The sequence below is a fragment of the Eptesicus fuscus genome, chromosome 20 (assembly GCF_027574615.1).
Source record: "Eptesicus fuscus isolate TK198812 chromosome 20, DD_ASM_mEF_20220401, whole genome shotgun sequence".
NCBI classification, from domain to species: domain Eukaryota; kingdom Metazoa; phylum Chordata; class Mammalia; order Chiroptera; family Vespertilionidae; genus Eptesicus; species Eptesicus fuscus.
Window position 1 is genome coordinate 3,672,058 of NC_072492.1, and position 22,297 is coordinate 3,694,354.

Consider the following 22,297-nt stretch of genomic DNA (forward strand, 5'->3'; position numbering starts at 1 on the left):
AAGCTTCCTCCTGAAATTAATATCCATGCAATTACCATAAACAACAAAGGATGGTCTTTGGTATTGGTTCTTAAATGTGTATTTGAAGAAAGTTAAACTTGGTCACTGCTGGGAAATATTAGTCCAGCACTTGTCAACTTCCTATGGTCTAAGCTGCTCTTAGAGGCTAAAATTCCCAGAGCATCTAAGCAGCCATACACAGTCCAGTCCCTAGTTCCTCTGGGCGCTGTCCTTGGCCTGGCCCTCTAGTAACTCCTAAAGTGCGCTGTGCCTAGCCCCCATCTTGTCTACCTGTGTTGGCATTTTGCCTACCATCCTGTGGGGCTGCACTTGCTAGTCCTCTGATGGCCTGAGGAGGGAACATCTGACATGATTTTCTCTGGCTCAGATTGGTTCCCAGGATTTGCTGTTTATGTTTAGAAAGGATTTTTAAAAGCTTGGTGAGCCTTGGTTAAGGGCGGATGGAAACTTGCTTTGGGGAACCTCATTTTCCCTTATGGCTGTCTTTGGAGGGCCCAGATCTGCATTCCTGTCCTGGGTGTTTGATAAGAACCTTCCATGATAGTTTTTGGGAATGCCGAGGCAAGGACTATTATTCAGAGACTCACAGTACTGGAAAAGGGTCCTTACTAGCAACACTGGAACAACCCATGGAAAAGTCAGTCTTTGGGGGTGTGTGTGGGGTTTCTCTGGGCATTCCCATCTGCTCCAGATACCCTAGGATATTCTACATTGAAGGCTGGTGGCTGGTCCCATGGCCAGGCCTCTGGAATCATGGGGTTAAGGGCTGAGACAAGTCAGTTACAAGGAGCCCAGGGGTTCACAAGGAGGAGGTAGGCAGCCTTCAGTCCAAAGGACGACGGCTCCTGGAACCTGGCAGCCAGGAGCCCAGTCTCCCTACCCCAAGGGCCACTCAGGAGATGGGGTACCAAGATGCCAACCTGCCTTGAGCACATTTAGCATCTGGCTGGAGTTTGCTGCCCTGAACAGAACAAATGTAATGTAAAATTTGCAAGTCCTGGGTTGGATGTAGGCCCCAACTACATACACTCAGCTCAAGCTTCCAGCATCCCAACCTGTGAGTGGGGAGGCCGAGGGCTGACTCTTGAGCCAGGGGTGAATTCTCAGGAGCCAAACAAAGATAACGGAGATGGATGAGGGGTATGATGGACCAGTGAGAAGTATCACCCTTTCCCAGATTCTGATCTGGCTTCCCACGGGTGGGGCTGCTCGGGTAGTCGTTACTCTGCCTCAGCCATCATACCCCACAAGGACTACCTGGTGAGGCCCCCACTTCCACGTCACGTCTGAGCTGGACCTGCAGTTTCCCTGCCCTCAAGGTCTTTAGGGGGGGCCACAGGGTCCCCTGCAGGGTCCTCCTGGCCCACTGTTCCATCCCAAGCCTCCTCTACACAGCCTGGGCTCTCGCCCAGCTCCAGGATGGTGGGGAGGTGGCCCTGCTTCGGGGAGCGCTTGCGCAGGCTGAGCAGGAAGGGCTGGGGCAAGGAGAAGATGTCCACGTTGTTGCCCAGATCAATCCACGTGACATTGGGAAACTTGCTGGGGTCCTTAAGGGTGTCGGTGAGGTCACGCAGCAGCGCTCGGGTCAGCCGGTTGCCGTTGAGGGCCAGCGTGGTGAGGCGGGGCAGCGAGCTGAGTGCCGGCAACAGCTGGAGGACCATGTCATCTGTGAGGCCCGTGAAGCCCAGCTCCACACTGTCCACCTGCTCCCCACAGCGCTGCAGGTAGCTGCTCACCCGCTCCAGGTCACGGGAGGTCAGCGGGATGCCCGACAGGTCTACCGTGTTGTCCAGAGGGCTTCCAGCCAGGACAGCCTTGAGGCTGAAGGGGAGGAGGGACAAGCAGGTTCAGGTAATGGGAGGGAACACCCTAGTCCCCGGCACTACCCCACATCTCGGCCTGGCTGGGCCCCGCTGGCCAGAGCCGAGGGACCACAGGGAAAGCTCAGGTGCTTCTGCAGTGACTAAGGGTACACTCAAGCCACATGCCTGGGTTTGCATCTAACTCCTTCCTACTCAGTGTGACCTTGATTTGTTAGGTCCTTAACCTTTCTGCTCCTCAGTTATTTTCTGGAAAAAATGGAGCTAGTTGAGTGCTACAGGGTTGTTACGTGAAGATAATAAATGCAAAGCATTTAAAACAGTGCCTTGTTTGGGTGATGAATAAATATTTGCTGCTGACATTATTAATCACCTGAGCTGAACTTCCTATTTCTGCAAGAGCTCTGACACCTCCTGTTTTAAGGCCATCTTCCTCAACAGATGGGGATCCTTAGGGAGATCCCCACAAGACAGCAGACCGGCTGCCAGCCCGGTGGGAGCTGCTGACCCTGGTGGCCGAGTGCTCTCCACTCCCTGCCTTCTGCCATTGCTCTTTCTTCCCCTGCTTGCTCTGGCCACAGCTCCCCGTTCCCAGGTGTCTCAGGAGGGGTGCGGGTAGTGGCAATAGCCTGCACACATTAGTAGCAGCAGCCTGAGCAGGCGAACCCCTATCCTCTATGCTCGGGACCTCCTGAAGCTGAAAGGCCACCTCAGTGTGCTCATCTTGCCGAGCCGCAGGGCGTTTGCAGCTGAAGCTCTCGAGGCCTGACATCTAAGGGCCAGGAACACTGCCGGCATTGTTTAGGAACGTGGTCGGCAAACTGCGGCTCGCGAGCCACATGCGGCTCTTTGGCCCCTTGAGTGTGGCTCTTCCACAAAATACCACGGCCTGGGCGAGTCTATTTTGAAGAAGTGTTAGAAGAAGTTTAAGTTTAAAAAATTTGGCTCTCAAAAGAAATTTCAGTCGTTGTACTGTTGATATTTGGCTCTGTTGACTAATGAGTTTGCCGACCGCTGGTTTAGGGTGATTTAGTGTTGGCTGTGATTCTCATTAATGTTATTAATAAAGCAGGCCTATGACAGCAGGGAAATGGGAAGTGGGTGGTTAACAGCCTGAGCCTGGGGTGTGAATCTGGCCCTGCCACTTCTCAGCTGGTCCATCGTGGCCAAACAGCAACAGTAATAGCCCCGACCTTGGTCAGTCCTTCAAGTGTTTGTTAAGCTCCTACTAGGTGCCAGGCACGGCCCTAGGCACCAAGGCCATGTGGTGAACAAGATGGATAAGACTCCTGTTTTTATTCTGCTGGAGAGGGGCTGGGCAACAAACAAGACCACCTGAGAGTCAAGGGAGAGAGTAGCCGGGGGGGGGGGGGGGCGCGGAGGGGGGAGGGGGTATGGCTACTCAGGAAGGCTTCCTTGAGGAGGTAACATTTGAGCTGACGAGCAAGGAGCAAGCAGGCCAGCGGGAGGGTTTGGAAGAGTTTCAGCAGAGGGAGTGCAAGTGCAAAGGCCCTGAGGTTGGAGAGAGCTTGGTGTGTCTGAACCAGCAAGAAGGAAAGCGTGGCAGGGGGCACAGGAGAGTGGGAGGGGAGAGAGTGAGGGGCTGGGGACCCATCACCTAAGGCCCTGCTGGCATCTCAGTGTGACCAGAAGCCGCCTTAGAGGAGCAAAGCGGAATGGAGAATGGACTGAGCATGCGTGTGTTGGGGAGACAGTAGAAGAGGCCCTGGACTCCAGCAGAGCTCACATTTCCAGCTCCTCAGACCTAAACAACTAGCTCACCAGGTGTCCTGGCATCGCCGGTCCCGGGGTCTCCCGTCCCACTCTGTCTGCATAGTGGCCCCTGCCCTCAGCCAGTGGGAGCCCCACTTCCTCCACTTGGGAAGCCCTCCCCGACCCACCTGCTCCCCTGCTTGGGGGTGGGGGTGTCTGGACGGGAAAGGGAGGGGCAGTCCTCCCTCCCCCAGCTGCAGGCCTGGAAGGGTGAGCCCACAGCAGCCTTGTCCTCCCCCAGGAAGTCTTCCCTCCAGGCTCCCTTGCATCCACTTCCTGCCATGGCCACAGGTTCTGTGTCCCATGTGCCCTCCTCTCCCCAGTCTTCAGGGGCCACAACCCCCTGAGGGTTCTCACTGCTGCATGAACCAGGGATGTGCTTGGGGTCTGGGTCTCCCGAGGGGATAACCAGGAGGCACTGGGGGTTCAGTGAGTGAGTGTGCCCATGTTCACTGCACCAGGAATTAGAAACTCATACCCCCCTCCCCACCCATCCATTAGAATGAGCCCACATCCCCAGCTCCTACCCCACAGACAGGGCCCTGCCTCCAGGGCCTTTCATGGCTCCTGCCACCTGGAATGCCCACCACTGAATTCTCTCCCTCTCGCCGCTCCAGGCAGCCTTCCAGCTCTTCCCTTCACCCACGCCCCCGGGAGGGTGCTGGTACACCCAGCCTGACACAGACAGTCTTTGGGCTGCCCTTGTCGAAGGAGCCTGGGCAGGGGGGCGGGCAGACCGTGACTCACCAGGCCTGTGGCTTCCTCTTCACCAGTCCCCGGTGCCGCCTCCACTGGGAGTGGGGGCTGAGGTGGTATGTCAGCTGCCGGCACAGCTTCTCCATGGCGCCCAGTGCATCGCCTTCCTGCAGAGGCAACCACAGGGCATGTGTGTGAAGAGCCCAGCCCCCCACCTCCAGCTTCCTGTCCCTGCAGGAAGAGCATGGCACCCCAGGCTGAGCTGGGCGCCGATAGGTGGGTGCCCTTCGCAGAGAGCAGTGGTTAAAGCGACCTGCATGATGGTTTCAGTTTTTGCGAATTAGTTGCTATGATTGAAAAACTGGAGCTTTATAGAAAAGTCGGGATGCCAGGTGATCTGACAACTCATTGGGGCCGAGTTGCCAGCTGATCCCTTAGCAGGACTCTCTGTGGTCCCGGCCACGCCCCTGCACTCGGGGCCATTCTGCTCGTTCACTTGTTCAACAAATACTTACCAAGCACCTGGTGCCAGACACTTGTCCTCAGAGCCGAAGACGCAGCCATGAGCAAACGTCCTTGCTCTGTATTTCACACGGGACAGAGGAGAGTGAGACATTGTCACCATGTCTCTTACCCAGGACCAAAGTGGGAAAAGAAAAGAATGAAGGAGCCATGTCTTCCCCAGCCCAGTTCATTCATCTGTTACCTGTCTGGCCCATCAGCATTTGAGTTTGAGACCCTGGGGTTATGATCTGAATTGTGTCCTTCCCAAAATTCTTTAAAAAAAAAAAAACATTTTTATTGATTTCAGAGAGGAAAGGAGAGGGAGAGAGGGATAGAAACATCAATGATGAGAGAGAATCATTGATCGGCTGCCTCCTACACGCCTCCAACTGGGGATCAGCCCACAACCCAGGTATGTGCTCTGACTGAGAATCGAACCATCAACCTTCTGGTGCACAGGACAGTGCTCAGCCAACTGAGTCACACTGGTTGGGCCTCCCCCGGCCCCCCAACTTTTTTTTTTTTAATATATTTTATTTATTTTTTATATAGAGGAAGGGAGAGGGAGAGTTAGAAACATTGATGAGAGAGAAACATCCATCAGCTGCCTCCTGCACACCCCCTACTGGGGATGTGCCTGCAACCAAGGTACATGCCCTTGACCGGAATCGAACCTGGGACCCCTGAGTCCGCAGGCTGACGCTCTATCCACTGAGCCAAACCGGTTAGGGCACCCCCCCAACTTTTAATACCTCAGAATGTGACTGCATTTGGAGATGGGGCCTTTAAAGAGGAATTAAGGTAAACTGAGGTCATGTGGGTGGGCCCTGACCCAGTGGCTGGTGTCCTCAAAAGAGATTAGGATGCAGACTTGTACTGAGGGAAGACCTTGTGAAGATGGCCATCTACAAGCCAAGGAGAGAGGCCTCAGAGGAAATGAATCTGAAGACACCTTGAACTTGGACTTCTGGCCTCCAGAACTGGGAGAAATAAGTTCCTGTTGTTTAAGTGGTGTTTTTTCATGGCAGCTCTAGAACACGAATGCCCTGTGTTAAAGATGGCAGCAGAGAGATTCCAGAGAGACTCCCAACTCCATCCCAAGGGAATTCAAATCAACTATCAGTCACTGAGCCCCGGGAGAGTGGCTGAGTGTGTGCTCCCACCAGACAGCTGAGGGCCAGCGTGCCAGGGCTGGGATGAGACCCACCTGTGACAGCAATGTGGGTGTGGGGAGGTGTAGCTGGTAACCCAGGTCCAGGGCTCAGCAGTGCACCCGGCAGAGTGAGCCCTTGGTAAAAGCCAGCTTGGTTCTTATTATCATTACTAGGGGCCCAGTGCATGAAAATTCGTGCTCTGCGGGGGGGGGGGGCCCTCAGCCTGGCCTGCCCCCACTCACAGTCCGGGAGCCCTCAGGGGATGTCCTACTGATGGCTTAGGCCTGCTCCCCTCAGGCCCCTCTGAGGGAGGCAACTGGGTTGATCAGGGGAAGGCGCCGCCCCCATCACCCCGCTGCTGTTGCCACTGCCTGCCGCGGTGGCTGCCTGAGCCCTGGGCTTCACAGCTGCTGTGGCTTTGTCCAGATGGAAGTCTGGAAGATATCCACCCTAATTAGCATATTACCCTTTTATTAGTATAGATTATTAGTACAAATCATCCTCACTCTGCTAACAGAGGAGCAGCACATTGAGTCATTAAGAGAATGAACTTGGCACCAAACTGTGGATTCAAATCCTTGCTTTGTCATCTCCTGTGTGACCTTGGGAAAATACCTTGACCTCTATGCCTCTGATGCTCACTTGTAAAGGGATAACAGTACCAGCCTCACAGGGATGAAATGAGTTATACTTGTGAAGGGCTCTGAGTATAGCCGGGCACAGTATGCTCTCCAGGAATGCTCGCTGAGTCAATACTGTGCTGTAACCCTGGCCGGTTGCTCAGTAGTTAGAGTGTCAACTCTCAGACTGAAGGGTCACAGGTTCGATCCCCTGTCAAGAGCACATACATGGGTTGCAGGTTCGATCCCCAGCTCCGTTTGGGGTGCGTGCAGGAGGCAACCCATCGATGTGTCTGTCTCTCACATGGATATTTCTCTCCCTCTTTCTCTTCCCTCTCTTCCACTCTCTCTAAATATCAATGGAAAAAATATCCTCAGGTGAGGATTAACAACAAAATAAAAAAATATGGTGCTGTATTGCAAACATAGCACAAACACAGAACTTCGGCAGGGTAAAGGAGGAAGGATACTTCTGCCCAGGCTCAGGTTTGAGCCGGTTTTAAGAGCAGATGGATTAGTGACAACACTTGTCCAGGGCTTGGGGGTGTGGAGGGTGTTGCAGGCGTGGGGACAGGTGACAATCTGGAGCCTGATTTCTTGCCACTTCCACGGCTACCACCTTGGCCCAAGCCGCTGTTGTCTGCAACCTGAATTAGTGCACACAGACACAACACCCTGGTGTAGCAAATGCTTTCTTTATCCCCATTTTACAGAGGAGGAAACGGGCTCAGAGGGCCGAGGCTGATGAAAAGGCAAGAGAAGGAGACTGAGGGAGGGAGACCAGAGACAGAGGAGTTGGAAGAGGGGAGCTGAGTGTCCGAAGAGGTGAACATATGTACAGGAATCAGCAGATGCAGGCAGGCCCGAGGCGGAATGAAACTGGTTTAAAGGAAACCTCTGGTCTCCGGTTCTCCACAAACCTCACCTCTTCCGAGTGCCTAAGGCTGCCTGTGAGAGAAATAGATGTCACCTGTCACTCCGGGCAAATGCATTTACAACTCCTAGGTTCCTAGACTTGTTTCTTGCTGAGTCTGGACACAGGGTGTGTGTTGGGAAATAATGGTGCTGAAGCAGGGGACCAGAGGAATCCCTGCAGGGGCAGACAGTCCCACATTTGCATCCTAGGACTGTCCCTCTGACGGGGAGATGGAGAAAGGGGTGGACTGGAGGAGACAGGGTGACTCAGGGCCAGGCCCATCTGCTTGTGTGTGGTTTGGGGCACCCCTGCTGGGTCCATGGTAATGGCTGAAAGTGACAGAGGCCACCACTCGACTGACCATGCACAGGATGGAGGGGATGGGCAGGGAGGGTGAGGGGGTCTTGGCTTTGGCCTTGGGACCGTGGTAGAAGGCAAGAGGCTCTGGATAAGAATCAGGTGAGAAGCAGGACGGGAATGCCGGCTCATTTCCAGCTGGGAGACATGATGAACTTATGGGGCTGGGCTCAAGACAGGTCCAGGCTGGACACGTCCGTCGGCATCTGATGAAAGCCCCGGCCAGGAAGTGAGCCGAGGGGAAGGCGGGGGAACAGCTGCAGCATCAAAGGAGCAGAGACATACCGGACACGAAGGGATGGAGAAGGCCAGTCAGAGAAGCAAGAGGGGAGCCATGGGCACCAAGGAGAAGGTCGGCGAGGAGGCCTTGGGCAGCGAAGGCTCCAGGAGGGGCTGGCATGGTGAAGGCCAAGTTGGAGGCCAAAGGGAGAAGGGAGGTGACAGTGGATACGGTGCCCTAGAGCTGCAGTTCTTTACCGAGGACTCCGTACCCTCGGGTCGCCAGGGCAGCCCCCAGCACTGGGTGAACAGTTCAGTTGTGGGGTTTTTAAAAGCTCCCCAGGTGATCCCCATGTGCTGCCGAGGTGGAGAGCACCGTTTCAGGCAAGAAGGACCAGTGGGTGAGAGCTGGTGGTCTGCCCGGCATCTCTCCTGGACACCGGGACAGAGTGTTGTCAGTCACCCCAATGCCTGCTCCAAAGGTAGCTGAATTGGTGAGAGCATCATCCCGATACACCAAGGTTGTGGGTTTGATCCCCGGTCAGGGCACATACGAGAATCAACTGGTGAAGGCATAAATAAGTGGAACAACAAATCGATATTTTGCTCTTTTTCTCTATAAAATCAAAGCTGAGAACCAAGCCCCTCCACTTCAGCTCCTCTTCTAACCACTTCCCAAGGTTTCCAAAATCAGGGCAACTGGGCCCTGATAGGAGGAAAAGAGGAGACAAAGCAGCGCCAGTGCGCGGCACTGCCACAAGGGGGCAGCTGTGCGCAGGGGGAGGCACTGGCTGCTGACCTGGAGACTGGAGGAGGGTTCCTGTTCCACTCAATGGGGACAGCAGATACTGTCACCTAAGCGACTAGAGACAAATGTAAGCCATCTCCTCACGGACTAAACAAACCTGTCTGGACTAAAGGAACAGCCAACATTGCTTGAGCATCTAGCAGTGTATGCCAGGCACTGCCTCTACATTGCGGGCGTGAACTCCTCACAGCGCTGTAACTCACAACAGTCCTAGGAAAAGGGCTTCTGGTATCTCCACTTTGCAAATGAGGAACCTGGGGCATCAAGAAGCCGACTAGACTGGCAACACACAATGTGTGAGATGGAATCGGGATCCAAACCTCCAGGCCTCGCAGCCTCTGAGCGGGGCTCCCAACCTGCCAGCAGGCCCTGTGCTTTGCAATGCTCCCCCGGAGAGGCGTTTCTATCACTGCACCCAGAGAGACTTAAGCAGCCCCCTCTAATTTTCCTTCACTCCATTGCTTTTCAACAGCCCCCTCCAGGCCTCCCTCCTGCGGAGAACAGGACAAAGCAGGACTGGCCCAGAGTGGAGCCAGAGCTTGAGGTGGGGGAAGGAGGGGTGGAAGGGGAGGGAGGAGGGAAAGAAGGAGAAAGTGCCGTTTGGCGGGGGGGGGGGGGGGGGGGGGGGAGGGAGGGGGAGGTTCAAATGCCTCTCAGGTACAGAGCAGCTCACACCCCCTGTGTAACCCTGGGGGCTCGGACAATGAGCAGCACGTGTTATGCACATCAGAGATCCCTGCGCCCTGCATCTAGGCTGGAAACTTCCTTTTCAGTGCTGCACTGCTGCAGCCCTTCCGCGTGACCACATGCCACTCCCAAGCGACAGCTGATTGGCCCAGAAGCGGGCACTGGCAGAGCCCAGCCAATCAGCCCTTTCCCTGGATCCTGACTCCTCCTCGGGGCTGGACAGAGGTGTGAATCAGAAGCCGTGGGCTTGGTCCCCTTGTCCTGGGAAAGAGCGAGGGAAGAGTGGGTGGGTCTGGGGGAGGTAGCAGAGGGGAGAAGTCTGCACTGTTTGTGTTCTAGTCCCTCTTTCGAGCTTGGCTGCCTTTAGCCCCCACAAGGCCCCTCAGTGTCAGGGCAAATTCTGTCCCTAGCTGGAGCAGCCGAGTGGGCTTCAGGTACATGCAGCAGAGTCCTAGCCACACTGGAAGCTCCAAGGAAGGAGACGGCAGGAGAGGGGTTCGGGGCAAGTCGGAAGAGTAGGCACCGCTAGAGGCCCGGAGAAGGATGCTGAGGGACTCTGGCCTGTCAGAAATGCTATCCAAGGTGTTCCTGCCCCGTCCAGGAGGGCCCCATGGCTCGGACAGGCCCCACGTCTCCTCTGTCAGACAGCAACACCCACCTGGACACGCTGCCCCCAGGCAAACACGCAGAGCTCTCCACTGTGTTATGCCCAAGGCGTCCATCATCCATTCACAAATTCATTCACTCATCAAAGATCCAGCTGGAGACCGTGCTGGGTCCCTGTTTGCTCCCTCTCCCCAGCCATTCTCTGTCCTGTGTGCTCTGAAGGCTGGGCATCCCCCAGCCCCCTGGCCCAGGCCTCCCAGCGGCACTGAACTAACGGAGCCTGTGGGAGGGAGGTCAGAGGGCAGGCGGAAAGGTCAGGCGTTTCTTTCATTCCCTCCCTGCGTCAGCCTGCAGCAGCCAGCCTCCAGGACAGCCCTTGCGGTTCTGGACTCCTGTGCCCTCGCCCAGTCTCCGTCCTCACCGTCTCAGGGCTGACCTGGGCAGTCCGCAGAATACGGTAGTGATGGCAGGCGAGGTCATAAAAGGCACTGTGCGTCTGCCTGGCTTGCTCCTGGGTCACCCGCTCTGGGTGCAGCAGCTGCTATGCTGTGGGGACCCTCAGGGGCTCCTATGGAGAGGCCCCGCGGCAAGGCACCCAGGCCTCCTGCCAACAACCACGGACGTGCCGCCCTGGGGGCGGGCTGCCCAGCTCTGTCGAGCCTCCAGATACTCAGCCTGGGCCAGTGTCTCGAGACGCTAAGCCAGGACCACCCAGCTGAGCTGCTAGGGCGCCTGCCCCAGAGACTGGACGGACAGAGACTGGACGGCAATGTAAAGCCCTGAGCCTCGGGCGAGCTGTTAGGCAGCAACAGCACACACCGGGTCTGGAAGAGGCGCGCTCATCTGGCCTCAGCAGCAGCACAGCCTCCAGCCGCCCCTGGCAATGACTTCCTGCTGCTGGTCGCGGGGGTCTCACTGTCCCATTCATCTCCTCCTTCCTGCCACGACCCCTAATAATCGCTCTTAAAAATTCACAGCGGGAAGGGGCTCCTGCTTCAGGCCGCTCTGCTTGGTGCCGATGTGACCGTGAACTGTCTCTTGCCCCTTTCGGAGTTTGTTTTCTCGTGGGGAAAGCAGACGCTACATTAGCCAACAAAAAAATAAGCAAGATAATTTTGGAGACTAGTGAGTGAAATGAAGAAAATAAGCGAGGAGATGAACAGGGTGTGAGACAGGGCTGATCAGGAGGCCGATCAAAGGTCTCTGAGAGGCGACCTGCTGCTTCTCCGTCGCTCAGACCTGGCGACGGCACGCCCGGAAACGCCCGCTGGAGACGGCACCATGCCCTGGTCTGTCTTTTCTTGCTTCTGAGGCCCTTTTTACTGCTTCCTCTGTGTCCCTCCCTCGGTGGCCCTTTGCCTTGGTGGGAGGGGGCTGAGTCGTGGGGTTAAGGCAGAAGCTGCCAGGCCCCTGAGGAAAGCCCACCGGGTCTGGAGGAGGGAACCTGACACAGAGGCGGCGGGTGCGGCCAGGGTGGCGGCAAAGCTCCTCGGGTGGGAGAGGATCTGGGCGCTGCGGGCCGAGGGGGGCCCAGGGCTGGAGGGAGTCGGCAGGTGGAGGGGGCGCCGGGACGGGGCCAGGGAAGGAGTCTGGGTTTTATTTAAATCACAGCACACGCTGCGTGAAGACTTCCATCCCTGCCACAGAGAAAGCCCTTCTTTGGAAGCTGCTGGAAATGGAGGGGCGCCCGGGCCAGGCGAGAGCGGGCATGAGGAGGGTGCTGGGTGTAAAATGACACTCAGCTCAGAAGGAGGGCACCCGGGGTGGGGACTGAGGCCATGCAGGGCCACCGCCAGACAAACAAGAAAAAGCTCCCCGCCCCCCCAGGTGGACACAGTCTTGCACCAGTGGCCACGGCGTGGTGGGCAGAGGGCGGGATTAGCTGTCTCCCGCCTGCCCCGCCCGCCACCTCTGTGCCCGCAGTCTGTGCAGGGCACAACCCACATCGCGGGTGGCTACTCATCGAAATGCGGGCTTCCTGTTGCTGGAGCTCCCCATTTTCAAGGGCCACTGAATATAGGGATTGTGTGAAATATATGGATTTTTATACTTTGGCAAAAAATCCAGATTTAAAACCCCGTGGCCAAACAAAACTTGTGTTGACGGTGCCAAGGTGCAGCCTCAGCCGTGGACGCTGGGCCTCGGGACCCCCTCAGGCCTACCTCTCCCCTTCTGGTGTCTGCACGTGGGGGCCTGTCCTCCTTGGGTCTGGGTATATCGACCAGCCCTTGTTGGGCACAGAGCTGCTCTGCCCAGAAAGATGCCCCTCACCCCCCCGGACCCCGCTGGTTTAGACGCAGCCGCCTACCGGCTTGGGGCAGTGGATGTAGCGAGCCAGGCTGATGATGAGGTCGTGGGTGATGGGGTCCACCAGGTTCCGGAAGCTGGCGTAGCGGTACAGCACGTCATCCAGCGAGGTCGACTCCATGCCTAGGTCCTGCAGGATGAAGGGTGCGCAGAGGTCAGGGGCGGCCCTGCCCTACTCCCAAGTCCCACCCAAACGCCCAAGCAACCCCCTGGAGGCAGCTCAGCCTCCCACACAGCACAGCCCTGGCAAGGGAGGCACCCCTCCGAGAGGCTTCCTAACCGTCCAGGAAGCATCTGAGAGCGTCCAGGGAGCCAGGCAGCCCTGCGCTGGCCCGCCAGTTATGGCCCTCTCCCCGGACAGCCCGCTATCACCGCGCAGGCTCCCCGCGGAGGAGGCCGAGGACTGCTGGCCCGGCGCGCCGGCTGCTTCTCCGTCCACAGACCGGGCAGACGGCACGCCTGGAAATGCCCGCTGGGAGACAGGGCCATGCACTGATGTTTGTCTTTTTCTTGCTTCTGAGGCCATTTTTCCTGCTTCCTCTGTAGATGACCTGACCTCGGTGTCCCTTTGCCTCGGTGGGAGGGGGCTGAGTTGTGGGGTTCGGGAAAGCTGCCAGGCCCCAGGAAGAAGGCCCACCAGGACTCCCAAAGAGCGGGTGTCACGTGGGTCCTCCTAGTGGGAGAGGAGGGAGCCTGGTGCAGGACACGGGGTGGGGTGGGAACGGTGGCAGGAACCACAGGGACAACATGATCTCACTCGTATGTGGGATCTAATGAGCAAAATAAACTGATAAACAAAACAGACCCAGAGGCACAGCAGCGTGGAACAGATGCTGAACCTCAGAGGGAAGGTGGGGGAGGGTGGGAAGCGATCAACCAAAGACCTTGTATGCATATATGCATAACCCATGGACTCAGACAACAGGGTGGTGAAGGCCTGGGGAGGGGCTAGGAAGGGTCAATGGGGGGGGGGAGAGGGGACATATTTAATACTTTCAACAACAACAAAAAACCCCCACTGGGACAGAGGTTCCCGAAGCCTGAGGAGGGACAAGGATCTGGCGGGGGTGGGGGGTGGGGATGGAGACACACACACACACACACACACACACACACACACACGCCCCGCTGGGAGCCTCTGCAGACTCCTGCCCACCAGCACGAGGCCCTCACGCTTGGACAAGAGCGGGACCCAGTAGCCCCGCTCCAAATGCTCTGGATTGTGTAAGACCCCAAATTCTTGCACAATCCCCAGGGAAGGGCAGACTCCCAAACATGACTACACTTGAATTTCCCACCAGCCAAGGTGGTGGGAGCTTGAAATGAGCAAATTGCTTTGAAGAAGAAACATGATTTTCTACCCTAGAGTGTTGGACTAAACTTTATGCCCTCCAACTGTGAAAGAGCATCCCCAAACCCCGCTCCCCAATTCCTGTTGTCCGGGACAGGCAGTATGGGTGACAGGTGACTTCCAGCAGGGGGTTGCTGCCATTCAGTGGGATGTCCTGAACCTTTCTAAGTGCCTTCCCCGCCTGATTCAGAATTTACATCATCACCCCCAGTTTACAGATGGAGAAACTGAGGCCCCGAGCAGCTGACTTCAACAGTCAGACGTCTAGGAAGGGAATGGACAACGGATGACTACAATGAACACTGCTGCACGGTACATCTGAGAGGTGTCAAGGGAGTCGATCCTTGCTAAAAAGAGAAAAAGAAATAACGGGCCAAAATGGAGTCACGTTTGCTAAGCTACAATACCAAACAGAGCCTTACTAACCAACCTACCTGCAGCTCCACTTCTCCCAGGAGCGAAATGTTAGAGCGCTCAGTGGGGTTTCCCGAGGTGGCGACCCCGCCTTCCCAGAGGGAAGGAAATACTCCATTCTCCGAAATTCTCAGTGCCTCCCTTTCTGCCCCTAAATTCCTCCCAGGTGGCTCACAGAGCACCTTCTAGTGACTGATGGGCTGCTGCTTCATGCATCACTTAATAAAGCTGACTTTACATTTCTTCAGATCTTCACATTTACTCAGCTGAAGTTTGTTGGTTAACATCCTAACAGTTCTCATCGCAAGCAAAACACCCACTTCTTTCTGTTTTTCTAACTATAGGAGGTAATGGACGCTGGCTAATCATTTCGCCTGGTCCTCACCCCTCCCCCACACCCCCCACCGCACAGAACCGCGCTGCACCCCATCTCAGCACCGAAGCAGTGTGGGATGCACGCGGCCACAGTGAACTTCAGGAGCGGCGGGGGCCCACGCCCAGCCTAGGGCCTGTTTTTGAAGGATTGCTCTGACTTAACTACCCTTGTGAAGGGGGAGCTGGGGGCAGGCAGGCTGGAGGGCAGGGTGCTGTTCTGTGGTTCGGTGGCAGGCATTTCTAAGAGGAAAGAAAGAACGGGTCTTTGCCCGCAGATCTGGAGGGGCGGGGCCAGGCCTCTGCCATCAGGAGCCTCCCTGGGCCACGCCAGCTCGAGCCAGGTCCTGCCTGAGCATCGGGGCACTCTGCTCCCTCCTCTTTGTTAGAAAGGGATGGGTTTCAAGCGTCATTGAGGACGTCAAGGGGCCAGTCTTGGGGGCTGTTTTCCATTCGGCAGGAATTAACCTCGGAGGACTGCGGCCCTGCACCAGGTCCCCGGCTGCTGAAGTCATTTACTGGGAACCCAGATCCAGACGCGCACGGTTTGGCAGGGATGCAGGGGAGGGAGGTGCCGACGTGCCGACTGCCGTGTTCTCAGAGCCGAGGGTCTCTGAGAACCAAGGGCGACGCTGCCATAACGGCCTGTCCTGGCCTGCTCAACCCTCAGCCAGGCTGCAGCCTGGGCCAGCTACCTACTGCCAGGGGGCCTCAGTTTCCTCATCTGTGCAATGGGGACAGTGACCCTGCATTAGATGTAGGTGAGGGCGATAAAACCAAGCAACACGTGGAAAGCCCTCCACAGGGAAGAGAAACACTAACACAGCTCCCCTCACCCCTTCCGTCCCTTTGTCCCTTTCCCCAGGAAGGCCCCTCTTCCCCTCACACAGGGCTTCTTCACCTTGTGGATCACAGACCTATGTGACGTTTTTTAAATTTTTCCTTTAAATTTGACTTGAGAGAGAGAGACAGAGAGACAGAGAGAGAGAAGAGAGAGAGAGAGAGAGAGAGAGAGAGAGAGAGAGAGAGAGACAGATCTGTTGCCTCCCACAAGTGCCCCAACCGGGAATCGAACCTGCAGCCTTTTGGTGTAGGAGATGACGCTCCAACCCACTGAGCCACACTGGCCAGGACTGACCACAGACCCATTTGGGAATGTCACAGGCCATGACCTGTCAGTCTAGAAACACCGGGAAGTCACAGGGCGCGTGCTGCACACAAGACAGGGCACACTGAAGCCCGGGGCCACTCGTGACCTCAGGATACAAACTTCTGCCCAGAAATGTGCAAAATGGGGCGGGAGGCGGCTGGGGTGCAGGGAGGGCAGGTCCCAGGGCCTGTGCCACGTGTCCACAAGCCCCGGGCCAGGGAAGGGGGGCCGGATGGAAATGGAGCGAGGTCATTCTCACGGTCAGAGGCTGCCTGTGGCCACGGGAGTGAGACAGGAGATGGATGCATTTTTCCTTTCCCGTCTGTCATGCAGGTGGGCTGCTCCGCTGTGGGCAGTGCCCGGACACCAGCCTCTGCCCTCCTGTGCTCTGCCCGAAACTCCCCTCGTTAGGGTACCCTGCCTGGGACACACGCCTGGAGTCTCTGTTACGGCCACCCCTGCCCCTGGTCCCTGAATGTCCCTGGGAGAAAGCCCTGGATGCTAGGCTCTACCCAACCCTCAAGTCACGTAAGCCTGCGGGCAAGCGACTTCTCCCCTCTTGGGATCTACTTCCCATCTGTGAAATGGCGGGCGCATGGCACTGGTAGTTACCCAGAGTGCTCCAAGGTCTTGGGGCTGATGGTGACAGGACAGAGGTCAGCAGAGCAGCTCTGCGGCGGCCTGGCCCTCCCCACTCAGCTCCCCCGCTCCAACACACACACACACACACACACACACACACACACACACACACACACACGGGATTCTGCAGCGAAAGAAAAGTTTGAAAACCCTGGACGGGAGGAATGCGTAGGTTTGTTGTTCCCACCAGCCCTGCCCCATGTTCCCATTTGCCCTCCATTACAGGCCAGTACAGGCCATCCTATCCTGGAGGGACCCAGAGGACCCAGGAGGCTGGGGCAGGGTGGGAAGGTACAAAATGTCCCGCCCGGGGCCCCACCTCCCCGTGCTCCCGTCCCGGGCTCTCTCCAGGCCGCTGTTGCCTGGGTTCTTAGTCCTTGCTTGGGAAGGGGAGGGCTGGGGGGTAGGACGGGGTGGGAGGAGCGGCTCCCCAGGAGTCCCAGGCCTGGCCCTCCCAGCGAATCCAGCGGGGCTCGGGCGGGCTCCTGAAGGCCCCGAGGCTCCGGCAGGGAACCGATGGGACCCGACAGGCGGCCGCGTTTGCTGGCTCTATTTCTCTACTCCGACCACCGAGGCGCACTGATGCTTGTGCAGCTCTAGGACCCTGTATATGTGCTGAGGACCGCGGGCCATGGTGGCCTTCTGTCCTCTCCAGGCCTCCTCCCCACCCCCACGCTAGTTTGCCAGGGTGACTGTGTCCCAGTTTAGCACCAACAGCCTCACTGATGCTGCCACGGGGCCCCCCCAGAGCTCTGCCCACTTGGCACGCAGGCGATGGGCCGCGGAAGGATGGGAGCTCCCGTGGCTCCTCCACCCCCCCTCAAACAGCGCTGGCCTTGGGGGGGCTGGTCTGCCTTGCAAATACCAGGCAGCGGGGCGAATCCTAGCTTCCTGACGACGGGTCTAAGCGGTACGACCTCGAGGAACTGTGGGCGGCTTCTCAGCAGAAAACCCGGGAACGTCAGCGGTGCCTGAGCCACTGCTCGGCTTGGCGAGCGTCACTGGCCTGGGACCTGGGGCCAGAGGCCAGCACACGTCATCTCACAGACGTGGGGCCCATGTTACTGGAGCTTGAAGAACCAGGGCTGGGGACTCGTTCCAAGGAAAAGAGAAATGCTAGAGAGGTTTGGCTTTCCAAAGCATAAGGAGAGCTTCGCATAGGAGGGTGAGAACAGCATTTCCCAACTGTGGAAGGGGCCCTCGAGGCCTCCAGGGGCGCTGCGGAGTCCGCTTTCCAACGACGTGCCCGAGTCCACGCTACACCTTGCAGACTTCAACTGAAATCACCACTGCCAGAGCCGGAAAGCTGGCGGCGGTGTGAAAGCCCCGCTGTGTGCTAAGCCGCACATTAGACTCGCAAACCATGAGACCACGCCCCTCTTGCCACTAAGTTCTCCTTTTGGACTGGGAAGGGAGAATTTTTGTTACCCCTGGCCAGGCTGGCCGGACCCCACCCATGCACGAATTCATGCACCGGGCCTCTAATACACACACACAGACACACACACACACACACACACACACACTGAGTGGCCTGATTATTATGCGTTCAGAGATCATAATAATCTGGCCACTCAGTGTATATCACGGAACACCATTCAGCATGAGGACATCCGCCACCTGCAACAACATGGATGGAGCTTGAGAACATTATGCTGAGAGAGGTCAGTCAGAAAGAGAAAGACTGATGCCCTATCCGGTTTGGCTCAGTGGATAGAGAGCTGCCCTGTGGACTGAAGGGTCCCGGGTTCAATTCCAGTCAAAGGCACATCCCCGGGTTCCGGACTTGATCCCCAGTGTGGGGTGTGCAGGAGGCAGCCGATCAATGATTCTCTCTCATCATTGATGTTTCTATCTCTCCCTTACTCTCTGAAATCAATAAAAATATATAAAAAAGGGAGAAAGACTGATGCTATGTATTTCGTGTAGTATGTGCAATCTAAAAGGAACCAAACTCAAAAAAGGAGTGGATGGTGGTTACCGGGGGCTGGGGGAATGGGAGGTGTTAGGGCACATACTTACAAAAGGAATCTGACACAGGCAGTGATTATAGACACGAAACTGTGTTCTCAACATTCAACTTGCTAAGAGACTCGCTCTTTTTTTGTTAATCTTCACCCAAGGATATTTTTTCCACTGAGTTTAAGAGAGAATAGAAAGGAGGGAGGGAGGAAGAAAGACTTCAGTGTGAGAGACATACAACCAGCCGGGGATGGAACATGCAATCCAGGCACATGAAAAAGAATATAAAGACTTAGGTTATATAGGTCAGTCTTTTAAATTAAAAATGTTTTGGGTAAATTCTATGTTAATGCCAGTGGTTATTCATTCAGGCCTCTCTACTGTGTAAGGATTAAATAATTGCTCTTTTTTGTCCTTAAAACTCGCAAACTGTAAACACCTACACGAAATTCTGATGTAGCGGAAACTAAATTAACATTTCTACAACCTGAATTTTGCATGTTACTGCCCCTCAAAGCATGTCCTGCTTCATTAACTGTATATTGTGTTCAGAGAAGGACGACATGATTATGATCTTTGATCACCGAGTTTTTCTTCGTGACAAAGTAGTGCTTACTTACTACAATATTACAGTAAATGGAAAGGCACCTGTAAATGCTTTCTGAAAAGGCTGCAGATATTAAAATTGTACTTATAATTATGATCGGATAAAAGTTCACTGATTTTCCCAAAACAGATAAACAAAGAGTATACAGAGAGATCCTGATAGCGAAAGCAGTTTGAGAGCTGCAGGGCTGGAAGAGTGGGGAGCCCTGGGAGAAAGGGGCAGCTGAGGAGCGAGCGCCCTGGGGAGGTTTCTCATCCCAAGGCCTCCCCTGTGGGTCCTGGAAAAGCCAGACACACAGCTGGCTTTCTCTCCCCTCTCCCATCACCCTGACCCCGCCGTGAGGTGCAGCAGCAGCTTTGGGTGGAGGTGCAGAGAGGGCGGAACAGAAGGAGCGACATTCACTCCAGGGACTGCGCAGGCGCCCAGGGACCGGGGCCTGGGCCGGGCCTGAGAACAGCATCGAGCCCTGGCTGGAGGGCCGCCAGATGGTTTTGACACTTGCCTGCCCGCCAGCTGCTCCCTGCGTGGCCATTGCTGGTGGAGATGGTAGATCCCGGAGCCCGCTCTCATTTTTTAAAAACGCTAAAACAACTCTGTCAATAACGCCTTTTGGTATTTTGCATTCAGGTCTGAACACGGGTTTGCAAGCGGCTGGGGCTGAGCTGGCTGTCCCTCAGGCCTTCCCCGTGGCGGGACGCACTCCTGTGCTGGGTGCCCGCGCTGCTGGGGAACCCAGAACCGGCTGTGCCCTCGAATGAACTCAGCGTGCTTTCCTTCCTGCGCTCAGCCCCCGGGACACCTTCCCGCCCGGCTGCACCTGAAGACAGCCTGGCTGAGGGAAGTCCCCTCACAACACCGCGCGCTCTGCTCCTGCAGGCGGCTCCGAGGCTGCCGATTCTGGGGTCTTTGCTGCTCTCTCTGCCCAGGTGCCCACAGGGTGGTCTTCGCCACCAACCTCCCGCGGCCTCTCCTGACCGTCCAGCACTGTCTCCTCCTTAGCAGCACCGGGTCAACATACAGGGCAGCTTGAAAAGCCGTCGATAACTATGACCATCTCTCTGCATCACAAAAAGGGCACCCCTTCGTGACACCCCAAAACTCCTACAATTCCTTCTCTGCATCTTTCCCACAACCCCATCTGCTCCTCCGTTTCTCATCTCCACCCTGCAAACCCGCTTAGCCCCCAGCCATTCCCTTCCTAACATGAATCCACTTACCTTCTCTGGTTGGTCCAATTCTCAGACCACCCCCCTGGCAGCACCCCCCTGCCAGCACATGGAGCCACTGGCACACCTGGGCACCGTCAGTGGGAATGCAAACCGGTGCCGTCACTCTGGACAACAGTATGGCGACTCCTCAAAAAATTAAACACAAGCGCCGTATAACCCAGCACTTCCACTTCTGGGTGACACTCCAAAGAATGAAAACCAGGGACCCAAAGAGTTATTTGAGTTATTTCCATACCCATGTTCACAGCAGAATTAGTCACAATGGCCCCAAAGTGGAAACAACCCAAGTTGTTGTCCATTGACTTCTATGGTGAATGGATAAACAAAATGTGGTACCATATGCGTACAACGGAATATTGTTCAGCCATAAAAAATGAAATCTGACATAGGCTATATCGTATGATGTATGACATATAAGACACTGAGGACTTATGCTAAGTGAAGTGAGTCAGTCACAGAAGGATGATTCCACTTCTATGAGGTACCTAGACCAGTCACATTCACAGACACAAAGTAGAGTGGGGGCTGCCAGGGAGACGGGCTGGGGGAGGGTGTTTAATGGGCACAGAATTTCAGTTTTGCAAGATGAAAAAGAGTTCTGGAGATGGGTTGTACAACAATCCTATATAATAAAAGCCTAATATGCAAATCAACTGAACAGTGGAACTGGTTGTTATGACACACACTGACCACCAGGGGACAGACGCTCAATGCAGGAGCTGCCCCCAGTCTGCAGGCCCCAGGCCAGCCAAGGCGGGTGCCAGCGGGGGTCCCCCAATCTCCCGCCAGTGACCCCCACAGATTGGCCCTGATCACCGGCCAGACCTAGAGACCCTACCCATGCACGATTTTGTGCACCAGGCCTCTAGTGTGAATATATTTAACAATACTGAACTGTAAAAATGCTTCTTAAGATGGTCAGTTTTATGTGTATTATGCAACAATTTGAAGAATAAAAGGTCCCAAGACCCTGTCAGGCAAACACAGACCGCTTCCTGAGACAGGAGGGAACAGAATAGGGGGCACGTGTATCTGGCCATTTTTTCTGCCCGGCACACGTGGTCATTAAAAATGTTGCCACATTTGTCCAATTGCAGACGTTTGTTTTAAATTCACCTTCCGCGTCAGGTCTTTCCATCTACCAACACGGACCTCCTTACAGCCTGTCTCTTCAGCAAGACCAGTGCGGCCCAGCGTCTCCTGACCTGGTCTTTCCTGCTCTCCCCACAGTGCACTCTCCCGAGGGTCTCGTCTCCTCCCATCGCTGACCTCTTGTTCTGCAGCATCGACTCGACTTCCACTGCCTCTGCAGGTGGGCTACATTTCATACCCCGAGATTCTTATTTTGCTCATTAATCTCCCTTTTCCTCTTGCCCTGTTGTCTGCCCTCCCCCCCCCATTTCTTGCGGACCCCACGTAGGTCATTTTCGGGCGCCAGCGTTCACTTCCACAGCATGTACCCTGCGCCCAGCGCTTTCCCACTAGCTCACCCTTGAAGGCGGCACGTCTAGGGAGACCCAATCTCCCCGCCAGTCGCCCCACTCTCTGTCTGTCAGTGGGACGCTGTGATTTATCACGAGGAATCTGATAAATCACATTTGTGGCACAGAATCCCTACCCCCTGGAACTTCCTGTCCCAGACAGGAAGCAGTGATGACAGAGACAAAGGCATCGTGTGCTGGTTCAGGAGGTGACCGTTGGTAAGCCCCCAATTCACCTAAGGTTGGGCTGGTTGCCAGGAGCACCAGAGACATGATGGAGTCCACGGACACCCACAACAGAGTCCGTATTCCAGGACTCTCCTCATCCGTGGCCAGACCACTGGCCGCGCGGGACTCCCGGTGGCCACGCCTCGGGACCCTCTCTCCCCGGCCTGCGGTGGTGACTCCTGTGAGTTGCTTTCTCTCAGAGAAGCAGCCGCCACGCCACGGGGGAGGCGTGTGGAGAAGGTGGAAGTAGCACTCTTCCCCCCAAATCTTCACTCACGTGCAGAGGGGTGTAGCTTGACGGCCACTTTGGTGGGGTGGGGGGGTGGTCTCGGTTCCTGGGGAGCCCAGAACCAGCTCCAACCGTTCAGAGCTA

The 22,297-nt window shown here is 56.0% G+C and overlaps 1 protein-coding gene across 1 annotated transcript in view; it reads right to left on the reverse strand.

The window, feature by feature from the left end:
- Positions 1–9: 9 nt before the first annotated feature.
- The window catches only part of LRRC75A (leucine rich repeat containing 75A), a 45,136-nt gene continuing 22,848 nt past the window's right edge, over positions 10–22,297 (reverse strand). Inside the window, exons 2-4 of the mRNA XM_054709467.1 lie at positions 12,490–12,618; positions 4,362–4,477; positions 10–1,842 (exon numbers count right to left, since the gene is read on the reverse strand). Of these exons, the coding sequence (XP_054565442.1) occupies positions 1,302–1,842; positions 4,362–4,477; positions 12,490–12,618 (786 nt within the window). The 3' untranslated portion in view covers positions 10–1,301. The remainder of the gene's footprint in view (positions 1,843–4,361; positions 4,478–12,489; positions 12,619–22,297) is intronic.